The sequence below is a fragment of the Berghia stephanieae genome, chromosome 5, assembly GCF_034508935.2.
Source record: "Berghia stephanieae isolate SIO BIC M18660-M18661 chromosome 5, UCSD_Bste_1.3, whole genome shotgun sequence".
NCBI lineage: Eukaryota > Metazoa > Mollusca > Gastropoda > Nudibranchia > Aeolidiidae > Berghia > Berghia stephanieae.
Window position 1 is genome coordinate 24377237 of NC_088364.1, and position 17500 is coordinate 24394736.

A 17500-nucleotide genomic window follows, 5' to 3' on the forward strand; every position below is an offset into this window, starting at 1 on the left:
TACAAAATGTAGGAATGTAGGTATTATATATTTAGTGGATTAGCAGCAGCAGAGTAGATAGTAGAATAGTAGTAGTAGTAGTTAGTAGTAGTAGTAGTAGTAGTAGTAGTAGTAGTAGTAGTAGTAGTAGTAGTAGTAGTAGTAGTAGTAGTAGTAGTATGTAGTAGTAGTAGTAGTAGTAGTAGTAGTAGTAGTAGTAGTAGTATAGTAGTAGTAGTAGTAGTAGTAGTAGTAGTAGTAGTAGTAGTAGTAGCAGTAGTAGTAGTAGTAATAGTAGGGATGCAGAAAATAAAGACAGGCATTTCAATTTTGACACGGCGCCGTCAAGTCTTGGGACTTTTTTGTCCTAGTGCGGAAGTATTATTATTATTATTATTATTATTATTATTATTATTATTATTATTATATTATTATTATTATTATTATTATTATATTATTATAATAATAATATATTATAATTATCATTGTCATTACTATTATTAATATCATTAAATCTGAAAAGGATCTTGGGTTTATTCTTGATCGATCTCTAAACTTTGATGTTCATAATATAGATTACTGTATTAACTGAGCCAACAAGACTGGGGATTATTTATCGAAGTTTTGTCATCCTTGATATATGTTTTCTTTCTTTTTTATTGTTGATTCAAATCGTTAGTTTGACCCATTATTGACAATGGGTGTTGTTTTTTAAAACAATTTCTTCTGCGCATTTATGTATATCTCCCTCTTTAATATTTTTATCCCAAAGAATATGCAATGTCCTTTAAAAACCCTATTACTGATATGATACATATATGATACAAAAGTTGTGGTGTCTTATATTCAAAAGTCAGTCAATAAAATAAGTCTTGAAAATATACAACGCGGGCTAACGAAATGTTTCATAATGTCTATTATTGTTCATATGAAGAACTATTTAACTATTTGACTCTGAAGTACAGACGAATTCGTGATGACTTGATTCTAATTCATAGATAGATACACAGGATTGATGATATTGATTCACCACAATTCATCACATTCTCAGCGGTAATGTTTGCAACAGGAGATGAATTTAAACTTTACATATATCCAAATGTAATATTAATGTTAGACACAAATCTTTAATCTTTCCGGCTTGTGGAATAATATTAGGTCTAGGTCTAGATTTCAAACAAAAAGAACGCATGTTTTATGGATAGTTTTAAAACTTTGATCGACACAGAATTGTATTATCTAAGATTTCAATATGACCAGTAATGTTATTTTTCTCTTTGATTTATGATTCATTGATCATATTATTGATAGTTCACTTTGCATTTTTCATATCAACGGCAATTAAAGGATACTTTCCTAATTTAAGCCTTGAGCCATGTTATGTTAAGCTATCATCATCATCATCCTCATCATCATCATCATCATCATCATCATCATCATCATCATTGACAATTATTTAACATCTGCAATGATCTACTTGTATGTGAAAGGTGCACTTCATTACCATCTACAACCAATCAAAGAGCCAAACAAATTTGTCAACTTTTTTCAAGACAAAATTCATAACATTTGTTCAGAACTAGATCGGCATGAACAATTTTTAAATACAGATACATTCTGTGATACCCCTTTTGACAATTTCCACCCAGTTTAATCTAGTTTCATAAAAGAATTGATAAAAAAAAGCCCCTATTAAATCATGCGACCTTGATCCCTTACCAGCGCAATTACTTACTTACTTAGGCCGCCACTTGGGCCCAACATGAGCCACAAGTCTTCGCCATTCTGTCCTGTCCTCCATACGCGTACGCAGCTCCCGGGTGTTGTCCATTCCTGTGTCATCTAGCAGACAGTCAATGTAAGTTTTATTCTGCCTGTCTCTGCTTCTGGTTCGCTCAGGTGGTTCCCATAGCACAAGACTGCTTGCAATCTCCTCCTTGTGTCTCCAGCAGTGCCCCGCAAGTCTCAGTCTTCTCTTTTGAATCTTTGAGGTCACTGGGGGGAGGTCACTGTAGAGCTCTTCATTTGATAATTGCTCTTTCCAGCTTACATTGAGGGCCATTCGCAGCAAACGAGTGCAGCAGCCGTCAAGTTGCTTCTCAAGGGCTTTAGTAAGAGTCCTTGTCGCTGCTCCATATAGAAGCACTGACTTTACCGTTGCCAGGAACAGTCTCTTCTTTATTTCCCTCAGTAGGTTTGAATTCCAGATTTTCCTGAGTTTCCTCCTAGGTAGTTGAAGTCGTCAACTTCCTTCAGCCATTCTCCATTCTTTGCCTGTATGTTAATTGGCCTTTCTTGGTTGTAGGTTTGGAAAACTGTCTTCTTAGCATTACAGCACAGTCCTACTCGTTCAGCCTCAGTTTCAAGTCTATTGAGGACTTCTTGTGCCTGGTCCATCTCCATCTCCTCGTACAGTAGAGCCAGATCATCTGCGAAATCTAGATCCGTGACAATCATAGCTGGATTGCACCTACTTCTTTGTCTATGGAGGGTGAAGCCCAGCTCGTTCTCCATGCCAGCGTAGATCTTTCTCATCACATAGTCCAGGACAATTGCAAAGAGATAGGGGGATAATGTATCACCTTGAAGCACCCCTGCTTTGATCTCAAACAGCTCAGTTTCACCATCTGGAGAGATAACCTTTGCCTGTGTGTTCATATACATTCTTTTAATAGCAGTAGCAGAGAGAAGTTTAGGAGGTATACTATATGCTTTTAAGATTTTCATCATTATAGGGCGATGTATCGAGTCAAAGGCCTTCTTAAAGTCTACGTATAGAATGATTGCCTTCTTGTTGTGACTTTTTACTCCTTCTATTAACCTTCTCAATGCCAGGAGGTGAGCAGTCGTGGATCTTCCTGGTCTGAAGCCGTTTTGACAAGAACGTAGATGAGGGTCTATCTCTGGCTGGACTCTGTTGAGGATCATCTTATTGGCGAGTTTGGCAGCTATAGCGGCAAGGCTATAGTAGTTGGATGTATCACTTAGGTCTCCTCCCTTTGGGACTGGAATCAGATCAATTTCCGACCACTGATTTGGTTTTTCGTTCCTGTTTAGTAATCCATTTGTAAACTCCAACAGGATATCATCTAAGTCACAGTACTTCCATACTTCAGGTGGGATGTCATCAGGTCCGGATTGTTTTCCATCACTGAGAGACTTTTTGGCCTTCTTTATCTCATCCACTGTAAAGTCACTCTCGTCTATACAGATATCTTGCAGAATTGGGTCTAGGTCTACGTCATCTTCCATTGCTCTGACTGGATCGTCTCCCAGAAGTGTTTGGAAGTGTGAGAACCATTTCTGTCTCCTTTTTTCTTTTGTTTTACCCCTGAGGATCCCTTGTCGACTTGCTTTCCTACCAGTTTCCAGCTTTCAACATGTTTGCTTCTCTCGTCGGCTTTCTCCACTTCCTGGATGAGACTACCATTTTTACCAGCACAGCTTTTGGCCAGCTCCATTGATACATTATTACCATCCATTACATCAATCATAAATTCATCCATACGGACTGGCGAAGTTCCACCGTGCTTTAAAAGTGCCCTCGTCAAACCACTTCTGAAGAAACCATCACTGGACCACAATATATTAAACAATTATCGTCCTGTATCAAATTTACCTTTTTTGTCAAACCTTTTGGAGAAGGTAGTACTTACACAATTATCATCTCATCTCAAGAACAACAGTTCGGAACAACCCTTTCAGTCAGCCTACAAATAGCAACACGTTACTGAAACGGCGCTTCTTAAAATCTTTAATGACTTGTCATGTAATGCCGATGCTAACAATATCAAATTAGATCTTTCAGCTGCTTTTGACACAATTGAGCATGATATTTTGTTAAGAAGACTAGAAAATACGTTCGGCGTAAAAGGAATCACCCTTAAATGGCTTACATCATATTTACAGGATTGATGGCAGACTGACGTGGTGAATGGTGTTCAGTCAGAACAAGTTTTACTAATCTTTGGAGTGCCACAAGGCTCTGTTCTTGGCCCTGTCCTTTTTGCTGTATATATGCAGCCATTTTTTATGCAGATGATACGCAAATTTATGATTCAGTACCCCTAAGTAATTTACAATTCTTAATACAACGAATTTTGAGCTGTTTTAATGAGATTAAATCTTGGATGTACCATAACAAGTTAAAATTAAATGATAGTAAAACTGAGGTTTTAATGTGTGGAAGGCCAAGTATCCTTAAACAGGCAAATGAATCACATATTACTCTCGAAAATAGCACAATAGAATTTTCAAATCAAGCAAAAAACCTTGGCGTCATCATTGATAAAGATCTTTCCATGACAAGCCACGTGAATAACACCATACAATATATGTACATAGAAATAAAAAAATAAGCAAAATTCGTAATTTAATACCTAATATAATATAGCAGAGCTTTTAATTAATTCCCTTGTTTTATCTAAATTGGACTATTGTAACTCCCTTTGGACGAATTTAGCTTAAGACAAAATGAGTAAACTTCAGGTTGCTCAAAATAACGCAGCCAGACTTATTGTATGCAATAACCAAAAATACCCGCCAGCAACTCTCCTTCTCCGTGAGTTACATTGGCTTCCTGTGGAAAAAAGAGTTGCCTATAAGATTTGTACTGTTGTCTACAAATCCTTGAGCACCAACAGTCCCTCCTATATTAAAAACCTATATATGTCTCCAATAGAAAATTTAGGTCAAGCAATGACCAATCAATCCTTGTCAAACCTAAGCCATTGCGTAAAATAGGTGAACAATCTTTTCAATTTTCGGCCCTCCATTTTTGGAACTCTCTCCCATCACACGTGAGATGCTCGGATTCGTTGACAATTTTCAAATCTCGCTTACAGGTTTATCGTTTTACGTCATAATGTTGCAATACTATTATCATATTTTGTTGTTGTTAAATTGAATTTCCATTATACTTGTCTTACTGTAATATGTTTTGTTTTATATCACAGTAAAGCGCTTAGAGCTTTTGACAACGGGGTAAAGCGCTATATAAATGACATTTATCATCATCATCATCATCATCATCATCATCATCATCATCATCATCATCATCATCATCATCATCATCATCATCATCATCATCATCATTATCATCATCATCATCATCATCATCATCATCATCATCATCATCATCATCATATTATTATTATCATATATATTATTATTATTATTATTATTATTATTATTATTTTATTATTATTATTATTATTATTATTATTATTATTATTATTATTATTATCATTATTACTATTATTATTATTGTAACAATCATTACATTTTTGCTTTTATTTTATACAAATACATGAGATGAAATCCAAACAAAAACAAAACAAAACAACTCGAAACAAAACCTAACAAACAATTACTTCGCTTTTCAAGCAGTCATTAACTTATCTGCTCTACATTTATTTGTCTTTCAGATAATCACACTTGAAGTGACGTCGATCCCTACATCCAGAGCCCACTGAAAATAATTCGGATAAGTTATGATAATTGACAAGAAGGCTTCATGTACATTCGTCACAGCAATATGTGAAAATATTTAAAAACTAAGATTTTAAGTTCAAAGACATTCTTTAATCCATACATGATGGATCGTACACAAGCCAAAAGCGCTCCACCTCGTTTGAAATCCAAATTTGTAAAAAACAGGACGAATGCAATGAAAGAAATTAGAGCGTGGATTAAGAAGGACGAAGAATTTTCTGTTCCAGAAGCATCCAGAATGTCAGGTCAGTTGTCAGATAATGTGACGGAGGAAAGAATGCTTAAAGCCAAATTATGGGAACTGAGTAAAGAGAGATACAAGTTTCTGTCCCAGAATTCATACGAAAAAAAAGTGTTCCAAGACAGACAACAAAAGAAGGCAAACAATAGACGTGTGGTGTCTGCATCAGCAGACGGTAGATCACGGCACTCAAGTGATGATGCTAGAAAAGAAAGGAGATCTTCTGTCGGTGATTTGCCACAAAAACCAATAAAAGTACGAAACGCACGACTAGCTTTACTCGATCGGCTCGATCCCACAAATAAAAAGCGTGGAAGGAGCAAACGTTCGAGCCAAGATGAGACAACTGCCGCGAAAGACGGGAGGCAGACACCTGCCAGACAATTTTCACGTGCAAACTCTTCAATGGGCATGTTAAAACACCAAGATTCAATACAATCCATGAAACAGCCCAATGCTCCAAAAGACTCCACAATAGCAATGTCAAGTCCGACAAGAGCAGGCACGCCATCAAACCGGAAACCTATCCCCAGCGCTAGTATCAACCCCGGTGATAATATGTCTTTTAAACGCCCAGTCTCGTCGATTAAATCAAAAACAGCACCCGCACCAACAGAAACTTCGTCACTTCCAGCGGCTTCCACAAGTGACCATTCATCTGGTCCGGCTCTAGGGCTCCAAGGGTCATGGAGCAAAACTGTATCTGGACAATGTGCAAGGAAATACGGCATGCGAATTGAAAGTAAAGTAACGGATCCTCGATATGAAGGACTAGAGAAGCGACTGAGTCCTTTGATTCGCAGTAACACAACGACCGACGTGTCATCCATAGTGAACACTATCGAGTCGCTACATGTCAGGCCACGAAGGAGGCCTATTGATTCAAATAGATCCAGGACTAAAATCGAAGTCAAGGCTTTGGAATTCATCAAAGAAAAAGGTTTTGTTTTCTAAATACAAGTCACATTTATGCAATATTTAACAAGAAAAATACAAACAACTGTGGAATGGCGGATCGGAATCTTATCAAAGTTAACTTATGTTATGAGTCCTACAGTCAATTGGGTGGGACATCAAACTGACAAGTGATGTTAAAAATATGTGGGTGTCAAATCAAAACTTTTCTTACCTTAGATATCATAATATTATTTGATGCACTGTGAATTCAGAAACGATATTTTGCTTTACCTAAATCAATTTTCATTTTTTATCAGTTAACAAAAATGTACAATTAAACTTTGATAAGCATACATCTCGTATTATAATATAATTTTTAATTTTGGTGAACATTAAACGAGCGATTATGAATGTCATGCAAAAATAATCAACAAAATTGGTTGACAGTGATAATTCAATACAGGGTTACCCGTTCATGGCGAATTATTTTTTTGATCAAATCAAAAAGTCAAATTATTTTTTTCTCAATTGCATCGAATCTGTTACTGTTATGTCTTATCAAGGATTGAATGCGACCTTTAAACAATGTAATTTAACAAGATGACCATAATGCTCCGCATCATTACCAGCAGATGTGAGTTTTTTGGTATTTATGGTTCGCTTATATACTTAAACACTAAAATAGCTGATCCGCACACCCTCTAAATTTTCTTCTCACATAATTTTTACGGATTTTGGTAGTTAATGTTCCAGCATTTTATGTAATTGCCAATACAAGGGACGTTCGAGAAGAATTTTTAAAAAAATGGGCATAACCTTTTTTTCTTTTTGTATCGCAGAAATAAAGGTAATTTTATTTTGTTTCTTGTTGTGGAATTTCAGCACCATCAATTGGCGCAAAATTTAAACGCCATTGTTTTAAAGATTTCCGCTTCAACCACAGAATTGTCAAAGCTAGAGGTCAGAGCTGTTGTCTACTTTTTGTTTACGAAAGAATGAAAACCTAAAATTCATCATAAAATAACGGAAAAATTATAATATGGTTTGGTACAGTTTTGAAGTATCAGGTTTATCAGTGATGTTAATGCATCTAGAAAAAGAACCCAAATCTGGTCGGCCAAAATCATTAACATTTCGAGTTGTCGAGATCATCAAATGTAATATGAGAATAACGATTCGGGACATTGGTTTCAAACTTGAAATTTAAAAAAAGCGCTATTCATGAACTTGTCCATGACATATTGGGGTATCAGAAAGTTTGTGCCAGATGGTTTATGAAAGTGTTCACAGAAAATATAAGATTAAAAGAGTAGAAGCATCCCTGTATGAAACCTCATTTTAGGGCCTTGGACTGTCAATCAAAATTCTATTTGAATATTTGATTATCTCCGTACAGATTTGGTGCCGCCGTCTGACTTTTATCTGTTTGGGGTCTAAAAGTGCCGTTTAGGTAGAGAGAAGAATGAGACTGAAAGAGGCCTATTTGAGAGTGTTCAGTATTGTTTTTTCAAAGCTTGACGAACCATTTTTCAGTGAGTATCTTTTTGCTGTTGTCTCGCTAGCAAAAATACATTGATCTGCATGAGAACTTCATTGAAGAGTAGCTAAAGACTGATTCTCGGTCGTTGGTGAGTTTAAAGCGGATGTTATGACAAGTTCCGGTTTCTTTTTGGCCGTCCCTTGTATATATCACGAATAAGTTCTTCGGTTTTCAAAATACATAGTTGATTCATCATAAAGTTTTCTTAATCATTAGATAATCTTCCTTTCTTCCCACACAGATAAATAATGATATGAAAAGTGATTTATGAGACTATAGATCTTTCGATTCTAAAGGAGACTAGTCTAAATGATAAAGGTAAATAACAGCTTGTTAAAGACAAGCAGCCAAGGCGAGAATGAGATAGCGAGAGAAGTGTATGACGTCTGTCATTTTTTAGTTTTGTTCTAGACAATTGACAATTGACCGATTTGAAATGCCATATGCTTGATTTAAAAAAGGACCAAAATCCCCCAAAACAAAGAAAAGATTTTAAAATGGGTCCCTCATTACAAAGACGAATAATGAAAAAAATGGCAGACATAAAGTGCGATTTTGACAAATGGAGCAATTTGACCATTTCAGTCACTTATCATGGTCTCGTGTGACATTAACTTATTTTCAAAGATAATCCGCGGTTATGCTCCATGAGACAAACGAGAATTATACGTGTACATCTGGAGCCCAACTTCCTTGAAGAGAAACTGGAACTGGAAGTATGTTGCAAATGATCGTGATTCCTCCGAACAAAATGTAAAAGGGGCTTCGTAGAACAAGGGAATGGTCTCCGTTTCGTATCGTGGGTGTAACCTGGTTTGCGTCCCATTCCCAGTGCTGTGTAGTCTTAAAAGTAAAGCACCTCAATGTAGCTTACATGCAGCACCACAGTTAATTATAAGCCTGGGGTATTTTAGTCTTCCTTTGAAATATTACCATGGGGACAAAATTCCCAATGGAGATAAATCAGGGGAATATTCATTATCTTCATTTATTCTATTTTATTGTCTTTTTAAAAGAAATATTTTAAAAGTTTCATTGCATTGGCATTCCGATTAATTGGTTAATTGATTGCTGTCAGATTTGAATCAAAAGTAATGTTGATTATACCAATTTTCTTTTTAGTCATAATGCTTTCATATTCCCAATTCCCAGTATTTGTGATGTTTTGTAATAAAGTGTTACTAACTTGGATAAGAATCTCACTTCAATACCAGCGGTCAATATCGTCATTACACTCTTTGAGGCTAATCTACACTTATATACGGACATATTTCTATAAGCTAACACCAACTGTCATCCGTTTGGTGAGATTTTAGTTGAGTATACGAGTATAAATACAATCACAATGATTATCCCTTTGGTGCAAGTAAAAGGTAAAAGAATATTTCTCTAATTGCAAAAGGTTTTTTATTCCAAAAACAGTGCTATAGGAAGTGTTATACAAGTTTGTCTCGTTATGAGTTGATTTTTACAGAGACTTTTGAACAAAAATATCAAAGGTCCTAACTTTTATGTATACAATAATTCAGGAGGGTAACTGAATAAGAAGGAAAACTATTTTATAGTATAAAGTTTCATGCCAAGTCCATTTTGTTTACCTTTGATACAGGTAATGGCAATCCAATGCTCTGTGCGTTATATGAACACATGGTAAAATTAACAGATTTTATATTTTTTAGTTTCACTGTTATGTAACAGAAGGTTATTTATTTTTGGCAATATTCAAGGTGCGACTATAAAAATTCGTCGCTGAACTTGTAATAAATATGATATTATAATTTTTAAATTTGATATAATCTTGATCCTTTATCTATGAGCACCTGGAACAACTAGTAAAAGGGAGAGCAAACAAATTGCAAACTCCCCCCCCCCCAAAGAAAAAAAAAACAACAAAGAAAAAACAAAAACAACAAAAAACAAAAAAAAAACAAAAACAAAAACAAAACAAAAACAACAAAAAACAACAGAGTAACAAAACAACAACAAACAAACAAAAAGTAAACAAAACAAAAAACAACAACAAAAAACAAACAAACAAAACAACAACCCCGCCCCTCCTCCTTTTCCAACCCCCCCCCCAACAAAATAAACAGAACAAAAATGAACTGTTTTCATACCTAAATATGAACCTTAGAAAGGATAAACCAATGCAAATACAGATTTGTTCAGGAAAACAGTTTAGACAAAATAACAACTTGAACCAATGTCGTTTCTGTGTCCGGTACTTAATCAATTTATGTGGCAGTAAGTTTATAAACAGATCAAAAATTGAGAACGTTTTATGCCAAGTGTTAAATACCTGTGTATCTAAGAGTCAAACCGATCGCTACACGGTTACCTTATAGATGTCATGACACTGTGACTAGCTGATGTAGCATTTATTTGAAACTTGGATTATTGTGTAATTCATATTCTACGGCATTTAACTATGACATTGGTTTGTTATTGACATGCTATCAAAATTATTAAGGTTTAATCCATTTTGTCATAAATTATCATTTCAGTTATGTTGATTATTGGTCAATAGAATTGGTATAACAAAATAACGACCTTCCTCCTATACGAAAAACAAAATATATAGAGACAACATTTACATTTGGATTCTATAAACCATGCCTTCTCATTTTACTTCATTTCTTTTATAAATAGTTTTCGCTATAATTACGTAGAGATCGTACTGTGCATACTATATTTATGAAATTCATTAATGATGTGGATTGTTATTATCAATTTGTTGTTGTTCATGATGAAGGTTATTGTTTGTTGCTTGACATAATGGTGCTTTAAACAATAAATTCACAGTTTGCAATATCTGTATGATTGAGTATTTTCTATCAACCGAAACATTCTCTCTCTCTCTCTCTCTCTCTCTCTCTCTCTCTCTCCCTATCTATCTATCTATCTATCTATCTATCTATCTATCTATCTATCTATCTATCTATCTATCTATCTATCTATCTATCTATCTGTCTGTCCGTCCGTCCGTCCGTCCGTCCGTCCGTCCGTCTGTCTGTCTGTCTGTCTGTCTGTCTGTCTATCTATCTATCTATCTATCTATCTACTATTTTAATATTTACCACAATGTTGGAGTCAGTCTACATCGATGTTTCAGGCCTGACTTAAAAAATAATCCAAAATGTAGACCAATAAATCCATACAAAACTGAAATTGGAAAAATCAGCAAAAAGATGTTAGAAAAAAATAAACAAAAACGTCAAAAAAGCAACTAAATTCAACCAGTGGAAAAACACCGACGAGGTCATTCAATGGTTTAAAAATATCCAAAACAAAGAAAATTGCACTTTCATCTCTTTCGACATTTGCGATTTTACCCCTCCATCACCCCAGACTTACTAAACAAAGCATTGGAATTCGCAGCAAAATAAACCAACATCACAGAAAAGGAAAAATCACATCATCAAACACACCAAGCACAGCACACTATACTATAACAACACGCCGTGGACAAAGCGACATAATGATTTCGACGTAACAATGACGGTGCTGAAGCATGCGAACTGATCGGACTCTACATCCTGTCACAACTGCAACATACACACACATACATCGGCCTCTATAGAGATGACGGACTCGCTATAACCAACAAACGACCAAGAGCGAACGAAAATATCACAAAACAAATCTGCAAAATATTCCAAAACAACAATTTGAAAATCACGATAGAAGCAAACAAAAAAAAAAAAACAGTTTACTTACTCGACATCACATTCGACATAAAATCCAATTCATTCCAACCGTTCAGAAATCCAAACAACACCATTAGCTACATTAATAAAAACAGCAACCACCCCCGCTACATCATTGAAAACATACCAAAAAACATAGCACTGAGGGTGAGCAAACTTTCGGAAAACAGAGAGATATTCAACATTGCAGCCACCCCCTACAAAGAAGCACTCACAAAAACCGGATACAACACACCATTTGAATACACAGACGCCCCCCTCTCATGTAAACCTCAACACACAAGTGAAGAACGCAAAACAAGAAAACGACATATTACTTGGTTCAACCCACCTTTCGACAAAAACGTCAACACAAACATTGGGCAGCAGTTCCTGAAGTTAATTGATACACACTTTCAAAAAACCCCACAAGCTACATAAAATTATCAACAGGAATACCATAAAAATAAGCTACTCGTGTATGCGCAACATAGAACAAATAATTTCAAGCCATAACAAAAAAATATTAATAAACCATCGACAAGAGCAAAACCCACCCACCAGAAAATGCAACTGCAGAAATAAGTAATATTGTCCGCTAAACGAACAATGTTTAGAATCAAGTTTAATTAACCAAGCCACAGTCACCGAAACTAAAACAAACAAGCAAGACAAATATGTAGGACTAACGGAAAATAATTTCAAAACAAGATACAACCTCCACACCTCAACATTTAGAAACACTAACAAAAAACATCCACAAAATTCAGCGAACATATTTGGAAATTAAGGGGCGGTTTGGGTCTTTTCTAAAAAAAATTTAATTACCTATATTGGGCGGTTTTAATCATTCTCTATCGTCAATATACGTTTAAAAAAAACATTTATGGTGAAAAATTTTAATTATCTGTGTTGATACCCATTTTGCGATCTAATTTGGGGGTCTGACATCAAAAAATATAACAATCTTGTGGCAAACGTTCCACAAAATCTAATGAAGGAATGACCTCCATATTCTTCCCTCTTGTCAACATTGTACCATAGTGTGTCACCATAGAGAGATTTTACGGCTTTAGCTTATGGAATTTTTATAAGATCATTACAAAGTTGAGAATCAAAATGTTATGACAAAATTTATGTAAAAAATTCAGATTTAGGATTACAATTTAAAATTCACAAATCTTATCAAAAAATCTCTCTATGGTGACATAATACATTATCTCTTTGATAAATGTGGAAATTTTCAGACAATTTCATTAAATAGATTCTGAGAAACGTTTGACACAGTTTCCCATACCTTTAGAAAACTGACATATTGAGAAAATAGCAAAATGGCTTCCCGTTTTTCACACATTTCTTACTACCTGTACCATTTTCGACTGTGTTTTTCGTGCCTTTATAGTCTACTTTAAGAATTTGGACTTCAATTATATTATTTCTAAGATAATAAAATATCATTTTCCACCAAAATCTCAAAATCAAATTTTTGAAGGATTTTCCGAATAATTAGACCTAAACCTCCCCTTAAAAGACAACAAACTAGACCACAACATTTCATGGAAAATTATATCTAAAGCAACAGGATACACACCAACATCAAAACAATGTAGCTTATGCCTGGAAGAGAAATATACTATAATCAAACACCCTCATGAAGCCACACTCAACACGAAAGATGAGATGTACAATACTTGTCCACATCACCGGAAGTACTTACTAATCAACTACAAACCTACTGAACCACTTCAACAAGCAACAACACACAACAAACCAAACTCATGTAACACACAGTCCTGACGATGGCTGAAAAGGCCTGAAACATCGATCTAGACTGACTCCAACATTGTGGTAAATATTAAAATAATAATTCGCTCCATTGCTACATGTCGAGCACTATTCTTACCATATTAGTATTCATCACGATTCAATATCTATCTATCTATCTATCTATCTATCTATCTATCTATCTATCTATCTATATATATATATCTATCTCAAGGACAAAACGCATCGTTTTGATACGCAGTTAATCCATTTGCTTCAACTTAACTGCCCCCACCCCCTTCTCTCATCTTTTCAACCCATAAACCTGACACTTTTACTTGGACTACGCCTATTTTTGGTTAAATATAGTTATCATGTTACATAATTGGCATCAGTTATCTAATTATTAGTACCATCTTACAGATAATTTAACCCAACAGTTTAACACTATTCTTCATGGGTAATCTCTTAATAAATGACAGTTCAATTTTTTCGAAAATTTGAAAGAATTATAATGTTTGAAAAAAGAGCACAGGGGTCCTTTGCATTGCTAGCACAGACGCGGTGAAAGATTTTCTGAGGGTCTTACAAAAAGATATAACGGAATTACATTTCTTGATATTCGTAAAATTTTCTTTTATCCAGCGTATTTTATTTCATAAATCTATCAAGTCATGATTACCAGATTCCATCCCTATATTGTGGTTCGTTATCAAATATAATATGACCTTACAACGACAGCATTGATAAAGAACTCTTCCAATACCAGGAAAGTTGAAAGTGTGCTGTATAATTTACATCATCCACACAGCGGTCTTTCATGGCTTGAAAGCATATTTTAATGTTCGCAGCTCCAAGTCTTGTATCTCTGCCCCACTCCTTAACGGGGTTAGTTACCGGTTAGAAAAGAGTGATTCCCACTGGACCGATACATTGTTGGAATTTTTGCATCCCACCTCTGTCTCCTTTAATCAATGGAACCGTTCTTCTGGGAAGAGGCAAGGAAAGAATAAAGGGTAGTCCTTGTGCTGACATCAATGCGTTATAAGTCTATACACATTAAATGCAGAGTTTGTGGTATGAAGACTTAATAATTAACCACGATAATGTTTACATTAGTTTAAATAACTAAATTACGAGCACGCATTTCATATTTAATGTCTTAATCCTCGCCCCGGCTCTCTCTCTCTCTCTCTCTCTCTCTCTCTTTCTCTCTCTCTCTCTGTCTGTCTGTCTCTCTGTGTCTTTCTCTTTCTCTTCCCCTTTCTCTCTCTCTCTCTCTCTCTCTCTCTCTCTCTCTCTCTCTCTTCCTCATTCTCTGTGTATCGAATAAAAATCGTCCATTAGTATAAGGAATCCATGAGAGCTATAAGCCCCACATTGTAGGAGTTCGTCTCGCGTTAAATGAACAAAACAATTGCTTGTTGCCATTTGAATGAAACACGAATCTATCGCATGTAATTTCTGGTAGATCGAACAAACTCGGCTACCCTGTCATTGCTTGGTGAGCAAAGGAAACAGAAAAACTATAGTCTTTACCTGGGACAAATACCAGTCCCTCTGATTACGAGGGGAGTTCTCTACCACTGAGCTATCAGAACTATTCATAATAAGATCAGTTTAAGACAATGGATGGGCAATAATACTCTGCCGGTACGCTAAACGTCACCTATACTGACCTTCTCATTAATTTAACAATGGTGGACACGTCTATGAGGTCTTCAACACACATCATTCTAAACACTGACGATTTGTCTGGAATTATGATTTCCATAAACCTATATAATAATGACTATAAGTAAAAAGCGCTTGTTTCTCCAACTCACACACACACACACACACACACACACACACACACACACAAACACATATATATGATTATCGGGTGCGGAACCCCCCCCCCCCCCCCCGGAAAAGTTTAGAAGCCTGTAACTCCCAGTCCGTAACTGATTCAAGTCTGACGTTTCACCACAGTCAAAATAAGTTATTGAACTTTATGAATATCTAGATACATAAACTTTCCAAAAATGTGGAAAATATTAATTTGACGATTGGTCTAAAAGACACACCGCAAATTTGCCATTTCGAAGATTTTGACGTAATTTTAATGTGATATGTTGATCCCCTATTCTGATTTATGACTGTGCCATGCCGCCCCCCCCCCCCCCAAGATCAAATTGATTTTCTTTTGTCTTGAGATGCGACTTCATCCCATGCATTTTGAATTGACTCTTTTAACTGTGCTTCTGTGTAAAATGCTGCACGACCTTTATAAACCATATTGGACATCAATTGGATTCGATAGTCTGATGTCACGTCGCCCAGCAACGGCGATCAGCGTGGTTCTAAACAAAGAAAATCTGTACTTTTTATTCTTCATGCTGGCTAGAACTTTTCATATGTCATGTGATCAGAATGTATAGAAGTCAAAGCATGATCATATTTATAATGTTTATCTCCTCTGGATACACTTTTATGCTGGTCGGAGAAATATTTCATAAGGGAATCTACCATGTTCCGATAGTTTAGAGCCAGTTACTAAGTTACCATGCGTCATGACGTCATGACTGTTGAAGCGTTTTATCAAATGTCGTAATTCATTGGATTCAAGTTAGGACTCATTGGAGACCATTCATATTTAGAAGTAAATCAAATATTTTATCTGCCCGAACAGACAATTATGTAGCGCTGTTAGAAGAGAAAGACACATATTCTAGACTTTATCCCTATTCGTCAATACGGAGTCACTTCTTACACTTGTAACACTGTACTGATAAAACAAGACACGAATTTGGAAACTTTCGATATAGTGATTTTTATACGACTTTGAAATAACCGCCATAGTTTCTTAACCAAAAGAGCATTTTAAAAACTAAACTTGTTACCTTAAGGGCTTGTTCTTGTTCCTTGTAAATTTTTTGTATATATCTGATTTCTACTTCGTATTAAAGTAGCGAATTATTTTTTCATTTTTTTCTCGCACCCTATATAATAATAATAATAATAATAATAATAATAATAATAATAATAATAACAATAATAATGATATTATTGATATTATATCGGGGGGGGGGGGGGGGTCGAAGTGGCCGAGTGGTTAAGGCATTGCACTGTGACCCGGATCACCCGGGTTCGATCTCCGCTTCAGGCACTTTCATTATTTTTACTTGAGCAAGATTATTAACCCCCAATTTGCTCACTTGGACAACATGGGTGATTTCTGTTGACATCAGACATCTTGTTTGATGAGTTATCTATATTCCTTCGCGGAATGCCTTGGCGACGATATCTTATGATATCATGGCGCAAAAGGCATAATTAATTAAATTAAATTAATTAATTAATTAATTAATTATTATTATTATTATTATTATTATTATTATTATTATTATTATTATTATTATTATTATTATTATTATTATTATTATTGTTATTATTATCATTATCATTATTATTATTATTACTCTTATTATTATTATTATTATTATTATTATTATTATTATTATTATTATTATTATTATTTTTAGTATTATTACAATTATTACAATGGATTCTGACAGTGCTCAATAAACAATTCAGAGCATTACATAATAAGTAAAATCAACTCATCCATTACGGCCGTTTCGACACTATGCGTCTCTTCAGTTGGTTGATCTTCTTTGATTACACATTTCTACCTAACTACTTGGTTAGATAGAAATCTGTGTCTTTGATGGGAGATCCGTGGTGATGGTGTTCATTTGGAGTGTTGTCTGGTGCGAAAAGGCGCGTAAGAGAGGGCCCTAGGGAGGAGGGAGCTGTTACATAGGGTGGGAGGGAGCAGTCACATTCATTGTTGATAGCACAAAATAAACCGCATCCGCCCTAATTCAACCCATTTACGTCCCCTTTCTCTCCCTT

The 17500-nt window shown here is 35.3% G+C and overlaps 1 protein-coding gene across 10 annotated transcripts in view; it reads left to right on the top strand.

The window, feature by feature from the left end:
* The window catches only part of LOC144972631 (uncharacterized), a 90848-nt gene extending 80912 nt beyond the window's left edge, over window positions 1-9936 (top strand). For 9 of the 10 annotated variants that reach the window (XM_078914088.1, XM_078914092.1, XM_078914093.1 and 6 more), the window contains one exon: window positions 5406-9936. In XM_078914088.1, the coding sequence (XP_078770214.1) occupies window positions 5573-6667 (1095 nt within the window). In that variant the 5' untranslated portion in view covers window positions 5406-5572 and the 3' untranslated portion in view covers window positions 6668-9936. Of the gene's footprint in view, window positions 1-913; window positions 1033-5405 lie in introns of those variants that run through there. The other variant, XM_078914091.1, reaches the window with a different exon arrangement.
* Window positions 9937-17500: the final 7564 nt, after the last annotated feature.